General features: G+C 38.1%; 1 protein-coding gene and 1 pseudogene across 1 annotated transcript; both read right to left on the bottom strand.

Moving 5' to 3' along the window:
- Positions 1-871: 871 nt before the first annotated feature.
- On the bottom strand, positions 872-2,171 carry LOC122648530 (annotated as a pseudogene).
- A 6,029-nt stretch (positions 2,172-8,200) lies between these two features.
- LOC122645840 (pentatricopeptide repeat-containing protein At2g45350, chloroplastic) lies at positions 8,201-10,174 on the bottom strand. The gene has a single exon (XM_043839232.1). The coding sequence runs from the start codon at positions 10,125-10,127 to the stop codon at positions 8,220-8,222; it is 1,908 nt and encodes a 635-aa protein (XP_043695167.1). The 5' UTR covers positions 10,128-10,174; the 3' UTR covers positions 8,201-8,219.

Here is a 10,174-nt window from a genome sequence, read left to right as displayed (position 1 = left end):
CGGTTTAGCCATTTGGGGAAGGAGAGGGGATATTCCCTCTCCGATTCCTTATTTTAATTAAGAAAAAAAAAAAAGAGTACATATTGGGTTTTTAGATCTAAGGGTAAAATAGAAATTATACTCTTCTAAGGGTAGTTTAGGATTTTCAAAAATTTTAATTAGCTGACTTCATAAGTTGACTAACGGTAGGGTTGAATCTGAGTATTGGGCTCTATTCCAGGGGGTGATCTGAGTATTTTCAAATTTCAGGGGATGATCCGAGTTTCGACCCATTTTCAGGGGGTGTTCCGTAAATTTCCCAAAAATATATAATGATACATCAATAGCATAAATTCTTCAGAAACCACTTCTATTTGGAAAAAAAAATCCTTTGCAGTGCCTTAATCTTGCGGTGCCTTGCAGTTCGGGCCTGAGAGCTTGACACGTGGAAGATGCGACATCCAACAGTGCCAAGCTTGAGAAGAAAGACCCAAAAAAAAAAAAAAAACTGGATCAATCGAGCTCGTACCGTTGGATGAAGCATCTTCCACATGTCGAGCTCTCAGGCCCGAACTGCTGGGCACCACAAGATGAAGGAATTGCAGAGCATTTTAATCCCTTCTATTTTTACTCATGGGTGGAGGGGGAGGGGGTCAGACAGTCCATCTTCAAGCTGCATCAGCATGATCCAGATGAGGCCGCTGGTTCAATTAGAATTTTGACTAATTAATTTACTGGTGACCAAGACAAATAAAAAACAATGTATCTAAGAGATCATCACCTGAGTTTCCTTTTTTTGGGTAACGATCATCACCTGAATTTCAACTATGCTTTGCGCAGAAATATCAGCTACAGAAAGGTCCTGTTGCAGAATACAACCCTAGGTGTTCTGTTAAAGGTCCTGAAGACATTCAGCAGGCCACCACACTGGTTGAATGACCTTCACATGCACGTCGTCCTGAGTTTCAACAATTAGTGTGCTTGATCCTTTGAAGGCTTCCTCCAGCCTCAATAGTCCTAACCCATGCCACCCAAGTGCTGCTGTCAGTCCCAAACTTCTTATTAGATTAAGAAATAACTATATTTGATCCTGGAACTGGATTGATCTCCAATATTCTGAACAAAACAAAGAAAGGGATTACTTAGAACATACCAATGTGCTGAACAGCTTAAAATTAGTCAAAAGTATATCGAAGTTTCTTCAGATAATACCCAAAGTACCTTCACTGGTGTGTCCAAACAGTAAATTCTTGGCCTATGTAGCACCCTTTACTGAAGCTTGCATTTAGGGCAGCAAGATTGTATTCAAGTAGAATAGCCTCACCTAAACAATAAAACGTAGAAGTTCAGAATAACAAGGGTGGTATGAAGTTGTTAACGGTGTTCCGAATTCAAAAAGAGGAATGCACAATTGTGAAAGCTTCATACATTAGCAAGGGAAATACTGAAGCAAAACGTAAAGAAAGGATAATGGAATCAATATATCAGCAGTATCAAGGTAACTGGTTCTACTATACCAATGGTATGCTGGAAACAAATATTCCAAATCCATGCACTAAACTGGTAAAATCTAAACAGTTCCATTCAGATAGGATTAATGACATTCGAAGCAACACATGCTAAATATTTCCAGTACCACATGACTATTTTCAACAGAATCAAATGATCAATGACAAACCACACTGGCAATTGTAAAGGTACAAATACACACCTTTTGGAATCTCAGTTGAGCTTTCTGCAACTCCTTTCTCATACCTCCATTGAAGGTAATTTTGCTCATTAGTTTCTTTGTCAGACTCAGCCAGTGGTGCTGCAATAGACAGAAATGTTCACAGCTAAACCAACTAAAATCTTCTCTAGGTGATTCCGTTCTATGGAAAAACCTACTACAATGTTGTCGGATGGACATATGATAGAAAGATGCAAAAGGTTACTGAGCTTACGTGTCGTATTGGATGGAAAGATAAACTTGAAACCAAGAAACATTACAATCTGGGATCCTTGAAACATTGCCATCCAATATTATCTCCCCGAGAAGCTGACATCCCAGCCTGATCAACTCCACTGGTCCATCCAACAAATGCAGCATCTGGCTATTCCACGCCTAAGGATTTATCAATAACAGTTCCACCAAAACGTTGCCAGCAAGAGAGTTCTTCAGTCACATGCTCAGTCTCAACCTTAGACCTCAATCAGTATCTGTGCAATTGAAATGAAAACATAACCAGTGGATAATCTTTCGGGTTGAATGGCCAGACTATTGTTGGTACCAATAGAGCAAGACTATTTCTAAGAAATGCACACATCAATAACAGATAATTAGTGGGAAGTCTTAGTGATGCAATCTATTGCATGGATTACAATTTTTCATGAGTACTGTATACTGCTAATTCCATTTGTGCAAGATATTTAGCTATCACATGTTTCAACAAATGTAGGAACATATAGAGACTCCTCCATTGGTTCTTGGCTACATGAACTATCTATGCCATGATATGGGGAAAACATTAACCAATAAAATTAGTAATTAAAAATCTTCTTTGGCATTTTTAAATGTATATTTCAAAGGGCTTTTGCATGGATAAAGGTGGTCAAAGATAACAATCATAACATAAGGTACCCTGCCTTTATTAGTTTAGATAATTACTAGCAACACAGCATGGGAGTTTTGGCTTGAGAGAGAGGGAGAGGTGCTTGAATAGGAAGGCATATCTAAACAAATTGCCTGTTGGATTAAAAATATAATTTTGTTTTGGTTAATACACAAGAAAAAAGGGAGAGGGACATGCTGTAGTGTAATTGAAATGCATATCTGAAAGAATTAACTATTAAATTGAAATATATGGAAAAAGAGTGAAAATTTAGCCATCTGGGTACAGTTGTAAGGTTTTAGATTACAGAATTGTAACTCCTAACTAACATGCCAACTAAGTATTACTGAATTTTAATTCCTAACTCACATGCCAACTAAGTATTACTGAATTTTAACTCCCAACTGAAATGCCACCTAAGTGAGGAATGAGAGACTTACTACTAGTCGTAACTTGGATCTCTGTTTGAAAGCCTGCTCTTAACTAGGTCTACTCACACCAGTCTGTCGAGTTGTGGGTATAAATCACTGTCTTACAAATTTATTTGATATCTTCAGCAATGCAAGAAGATATCAATACTCGTAGTTCAAAATTTCCTTCAAGACTTCAGTCGTTGGAAGTTTCTACAGATCAAGGAAATACAACACTGGCTAATCATTACAACTACATGTCTTTTTCATAAAGTTCTGATCAAGCATGGCTCAGTTTCTATTTCTCATCATTTTAAAAGCTATTGTGATACATCATAAACCTCGAAGGTTCTGTATACCTATAATTGTTCAAACAGTTATGGTGCATTTTTTGCAGGTAGATAAATGGGCCCAAGTCAAATACCCCTGGTCAAGATACAACATTTTTACCAGCAAGCCAATATCATGCTGGCCATTTAACAAATCTGGGAGCGCTCTCTCACTCCCCTCATTGTGATAATATCAGAAACAGAGAACCAGCACTAACAATGAAGGAGAAGAGAGAAGAAGAAGAAGAAGAAAAAATGGAAGAAGGGAAAGAATGGAGACTATCGCAGGTTAGTGAGAAAGCCCACACAATAAACTCCTCCCCCCACCCCCCCGGCCAAATATTGGCTTTATAGATAAAATCCACCACTAGATACAATGCCACAAGGACTAGAAGACTCTTCAGTCCTTGCAGTACTAGAAAACTAATAAAAGACTAACTAGACTAACTAACAACTAGAAACCCAAAAGGACTAAAATAAATGACTACCGCAGGGGACTGAACAATAATACCCCTGCGGTATTACAAACACAACTTAGCACTCATGAACTCGGTATCCTTTACACACCTACTCATGATATAACTGAGGTTGCTAGATCCTGAAATATTTATTACATATATTAAAAATACCACTATATTAAAAACAATTAAAAAATAAGCCCATAGAAATCAAAAGGAGCTGAAAAATGCTAAGATCCTATTCCTCAAGTGCTACAGCCAACAAACTAATATGTATGAAGTAAAGTTGCTTCAAATTAATTAGCACCTCAAACTGCATTTGGTAAAAAGATCAAACTCCTTTAGCTGTCAACCTCTAGATAGCTAAGGTAAACCCCCATTGACGATAGGTTCAAAGTTAGACCTCAAAAATAAGATATCAACAAATAACACACTTTCCAAAACCACCAACATTTTATACCCCAAGAACCTACATTAGATTGTGTTGAAGTATTGTTTATGTGACACTGTTCACGTGAACAGTGATTTGGTTGATATGTGTATCTTCTATTTTCCTAGTCCTAGTTGGAGTCCTAGTTTCTAATTATGTCAAGTCCTAATTCTACTGTGAGTTGTTAGTCTTCGTTTCAGTTTGAGTAGTTAGTTCTAGTTCTTTTCCTATTGTAACTTGCAATCCTATCATGATTAGGAATTCCTAATCTGATTAGGAGTTCTACTTTCTATTGTAATTTGAGATTATAAATACAAGCATTACAATCAATTCTTCTTCCATCTTCTCTTCTCTCTCAAGTTACTAGTTACAGGTCCTAGGTTTTCTACATGGTATTAGAGCTAGGCAACCAGTGACTGATTCTCTCCAAGATTGCCGTTTTGAGAGTCGGTTTGGGTTTCTGGTTTGAAGAAGAAACCCCTAGTTCAAAGAAGAAGAAGAACTAGGGTTACATGTACTGAGTTCGTATGACTTTTCTATACTGCTGGTGCTGAATTATTTGATTTTACTCTGGTTTGCTACTGCTGGTTCCATCATTGATTTACTACTGCTGGTTCCATCATTGATGTTTGAATATCTCTGTTGAAGATTTATTCGATTCTGAAAACTCTACATCAGATTTCGAATCTGATTTCTGCTCTTCTGCTGAGATGCGTTGCAAACTACATACTGATTTGTTGATCGATTAATGAGGAACCTGGTTCTGGGCTGTAGTTGCTTTTGAAGAACCTGCATTCGTTGAAGGTACAAACCCTTTTGTTTTTTCTCTCGATTTGACGGTGATCGAGGGGCTGAAGTTCACGACCTGCCCAATTTTTGCTCAGTTTCTGTTTGCTTGTCGTGAGGAACACAAAATCTTCTTCACTATTCTCATTCGCTGGTTGTTAGAGGTTTCTGATCTCCGCCGGTCTCGAATCTGGTCTCTAACGCCTCCTTTCCCAGGTTTCTCGGTTGCAAGGTTGAAGACACAACCTTCTTTGTTTTTTTTTTTTTAATCTTGGGATTATATGCTGATCGAACTCGTCATTGTCGTTGCTGCTGTGTGGTTCGATTGGCTCAATTGATGGACTTGAAGGTGTCTTCTTGGAATCATGGTATTTCTGTGGGAATAGTAAAAGAATTCTTCATTGCTTCCTCTGATGTGATCGATTTCTTCGCTACTTTCTCTGATGCGATCGAGTCATGAGGTTGAAGACGGTACTGTTGGTTAATTCCTTATCTCCAGTTCTGCTGCTTCTTTCATTCACTTTGGTCCTTATATTTCCCCTTTCAAGTCTATCCCTAGTTAATAATTGGTAATTCCTTTTGTATCCTTTTCTTTAATCTATCAAGAGACCCTCCTCTGGTTGGTTAATTACAGCTATGCCGTCCCTTTTTCAACTCTGGTTTATTTACAGAACTGCTATTACCTTTTTAATACATTCTCCTATTTGACTACCCAATTGACCCTTGCAAAATTCTAGTTATTGACGGAACTGCCATTACCTTTTTAATACATTCTCCTATTTGACTACCCAATTGACCCTTGAAAATTCTGGTTTATTACCAGTTTTCCCTTTGGCTTGGATTATATTTAAAAGTGGATTTCCACCAAATTACAGTCATGCCATCCTTTTTTCCAACACCGTTCCCTTTCAATAATTCTAATTCATATCCCAAAACATACCTTTGGCATATACCCATAACCCCTTTGGAAGTTCATGGTATTTTCTAATTTGCCATTTCTTCCTTTTCCATTACCCTTAGCACCTCTTGGAAAAATCTGGAATATTATGTTTTTGCCCTATCTCTTACATCATCTCTGTTATGTCCACGTGTACTACACGTGAGGGGGGGATTATGTACAGTACACCTGCAGACATTGCAAAACGCAGAACTTGCAGGAACATTGGTGCAAAACATAGAAGATCAGGGTTTTCCACCATTGCTATTGGGTATCCTTGTTATTGGGTTGAGTTTGCTGTAAGGGGGAGATTGAAGTATTGAAGAGTATTGAAGAAATTTGGTTGTTGCCTATTTGAGGACTTTCAGTTGGGTTGATACAGTGTTTTTCCGCTGCCTAATTCAGCTCGTTTCCGCTACTTGCTGCTCTAGTTATTTAACTTCAAGATTTTATGTCATTATGACAATCTGAGATTCATCACTGGTTAGCTATTGAACATCGTTAAAAGCTGCCTTTTTTTGGAAGAAATTCTAGTCCCGGTTTGCTGATCATGTCTGTCCAGGTTTTGAAGATCAATTATTTCAAGTTCTTGAAGGTTTATTTGGGAGCTACATTCATCTGTCAAGCTGGATTCTGCTGTAACTTAGTTTCTTCTCATTTTGTTCAAGTTGGGCATTAATACCTTGTATGCACCAACTTGAGGGGGAGTGTTTGCATTATTATGGAGTTCTTTTTTTTCCTTTTAGTTCAAGCTGGATCTTCTTTCTTTACTTATTTGTATAATCCAGCTTGAGGGGGAGTGTTGAAGTATTGTTTATGTGACACTGTTCACGTGAACAGTGATTTGGTTGATATGTGTATCTTCTATTTTCCTAGTCCTAGTTGGAGTCCTAGTTTCTAATTATGTCAAGTCCTAATTCTACTATCAGTTGTTAGTCTTAGTTTCAGTTTGAGTAGTTAGTTCTAGTTCTTTTCCTATTGTAACTTGGAATCCTATCATGATTAGGAATTCCTAATCTAATTAGGAGTTCTCCTTTCTATTGTAATTTGAGATTATAAATACAAGCATTACAATCAATTCTTCTTCCATCTTCTCTTCTCTCTCAAGTTACTGGTTACAGGTCTTAGGTTTTCTACAGATTGCAACATGGATCCCATAAAAAAGAACCCACATCTAATACCTAATTTTTTTGTGTTCATTTTTGAATTTCTATTTATCATATTAATTTCTACTTGGCGCAACGGTAAGATTGCTCCATTGCGACCTAGTGGTCACGGGTTCGAGTCAGGAAACAGCCTCTCTGCGAAGCAGGGGTAAAGCTGCCTACATCACGACCCTCCCCAGACCTGCAGTGGCAGGAGCCTTGTGCACTGGGTATGCCCCTTTTTTTTTTTTAATTAATTTCTACTCAATATTTCAAACATCGAGACTTAACCACAAAGCTGATAACACTTTCACATTAACAGGAAAACTCAACTATAAATGCAAAATCTAAGAACAAACTTTGACAATACTAACCAAGAAGCACATTGCTGAGAATCATCTTGAAGCAGCCTGACTTGTGGCATTTGTTGTAGAGCTACACGGTTTTCTCACCAACTTTGAGTAACAATTTACATAGTAAGAAGGGTAAAAAGCATACAGAGTGGAAGATTGGCGATAAACAGTTGAAGCAAAAAGCAGGCAATAAAATCTTGTTATTCGAGAAATATAATGCAACAATATCTAATACTATTGAACCTACACCAGTCAACTCGGAAAGAATTTCACTCCTAGCAACCGATATGTATATCTCATAGATGTTACAATAATTAACCATAATCAAAAAAAGAAGTACAAGGAACGTTCTACTAATTTTTTTTTGGTAAGAAGTTCTACTAATTTTTTTTAGTAGAAGGGAAAAAAAAAAGATAAAGAAGAAGACACAAATGATGAAGTTCAAGATGATTGTATATTACTTGCAATTGCGGAGTGTGGAGTCTCTACTTCCTTTTAAGAAGAAAATATGAGCTGACAGGACAAGTAATCAGTTGAGAATTAATTGTAATAAACAGACTATTTTTGTCCAATTAAAAAAAAAAAAATGGAAAATATTTTACACTTGAGAATTTGAGGCTGGGTTATGATCTTTCAACCTAGCTTCACTATAAAAGCAAATTTAAAATAAATGGGAGTTACAAAATCCTAGTTTATCAGTTACTTGCTTATCCTTGTATGTCAATGAAATTTAAACCAAACTCCTACTGCAATGGGTACGCCTTTTTTTCCCTGATGCAATGTTGGCCTCAACTTTTAAATTTATTCTTTACAACAGGCAAATTCTGTATTGAATTTACACAAATTCTCCAATAAGAAATAAATCTCTGTAACTTGAGGATGAGATTTATCTCCAACAACAAACTCATGTACAATTCCATTAAGTTCAATCCAGCTGCACCCAGGAACTTTGCGTATATCCTTTTCTTTCATTATTGTTCTAATTCTACTAACATCACTCCACATCCCAAAACCAGCATATAGATTGGAAAGAAGTATATATGAACTAGAATTAAACGAATCCAATTGAATTAGATGTTTGGCTACCCATTCTCCCATGTCAAAGTTGTAATGATTCATACAAGCACTAAGCAAAGCTCTCAAAACCACTTCATTTGGCTGAATTGGCATATCCTCTATCAATTTCCTTGCCTCTCTTAGGTGCCCTGCTCGGCCAAGGAGATCAACCATGCATCCATAGTGTTGGAGTTTGGGCTTTACATTGTATACTCTCCTCATAAGCTCAAAACACATCAAACCTTCCTTCAACAAGCCTGCATGGCCACACGCATTTAGAACTCCAATGAATGTGATATCATCAGGCTTGACAGAAAGCTTCTCCATCTCCATGAAAAGGTCAAGAGCCAACTCACCTAGGCCATGAATTGCCAGCCCATTGATCATTGCATTCCAGTGATCCACACCTTTCTCTTCCAGATTTTCAAACACCCACATAGCATCTTTAATGCTCCCGCACTTCGAGTACATGTCTATAAGGGCAACCCCAAGTTTTCCATCTACAGGCAACCTGTTCTTCTCTATGTAATTATGTATGGATATCCCTTCGTTGATCCGTCCTAATGCAGCCGCTGCAGAAAGAGCAATTACTAGAGTAGCATGATCAGGAGTTAAATTACTTTCAGTTTGCATCACACGAAAGAGCTTTAAAGCTTCCGCACTGAACCCATTTTGAACATACCCTCCCATCATGGAATTCCAAGCAATAACATCTCTTTCTGGCATATCTTCAAACAAACTCCGAGCCGTGTCGACTCTACCAAACTTGGCAAATCCGTCTATCATGATTACCCAACTGACTTCGTCCCTCGTGGGCATCCGATCAAATAATTCTCGGGCAGCTTCCAGCTTCTCACACTTGACTAAGCCATCAATGATCGAATTCCAGGAAATCAAGTCTCTTTTAGGCATTTGATTAAACAAATCCCAAGCCATTTCAAGCCCATCTCTGGATTGTGCATACCCACGAATCATAGAATTCCACGATATCACATTCCTGTCCTCCGTAGGCATCTTATCGAACAGTTCCGCTGCAAAGTCCGTCAACCCATTCTTAACATACCCGTCAATCATTGAGTTCCAGGACACTGAGTCCCGCTCTGTCATTCTATCGAATAAATGACGAGCAACTTCAACCAATCCACACCGCACGTAGAAACTAATCAAGGAATTTTGCAAGAAAACATCCCACCGAAGTTCGGTCTTTCTTATCAAAGAATGAATTTGCAGTCCTTCCTTAATCAAAGATAGGCGAGAGCATGCTTTCAGGACTAAAGAATATGAAAATCTATCAACGCGAATTCCAAGCTGGAGCATGAGAGAGAAGATAACAATGGCTTGTTTGGGATCAACACCATGTGAGAAGGATCTGATGATGGCATTCCAGAGGAAAGGGTCATCTTGCTTTCGTTGCAATTCGCAAGCATGGTGACAGAAGAAAACGTAACGACCGAATTCAATGAGTGGTGGGTGGGGAGAGGAAGCAAAATAGAGTACCATTTTGGTAGTCAAGGCAGCATTTCTAATGAGTCCAGTCGTAATGATTCGGGCGTGGATTTGGTTCACGTCGCTTGAGGTTCTGCACTTCCCCAAAAGAGGAAAAGTTGGAAGTGTGGAGTTCCATGGCTGACTTGAGTGCGTGCAGAGAACCATTCAAGCTTTCTACTTTTTATCGTTTGCCTTTAACCTTTTTGACCGAT

The sequence above is a fragment of the Telopea speciosissima genome, chromosome 1 (genome assembly GCF_018873765.1).
Source record: "Telopea speciosissima isolate NSW1024214 ecotype Mountain lineage chromosome 1, Tspe_v1, whole genome shotgun sequence".
Lineage (NCBI taxonomy): Eukaryota > Viridiplantae > Streptophyta > Magnoliopsida > Proteales > Proteaceae > Telopea > Telopea speciosissima.
This window is presented reverse-complemented; position numbering and strand designations above follow the sequence as displayed.

Coding starts and splice junctions, on each gene's coding strand:
- LOC122645840 (XM_043839232.1), bottom strand. CDS start 10,127: ATGGTTCTCTGCACGCACTCAAGTCAGCCATGGAACTCCACACTTCCA.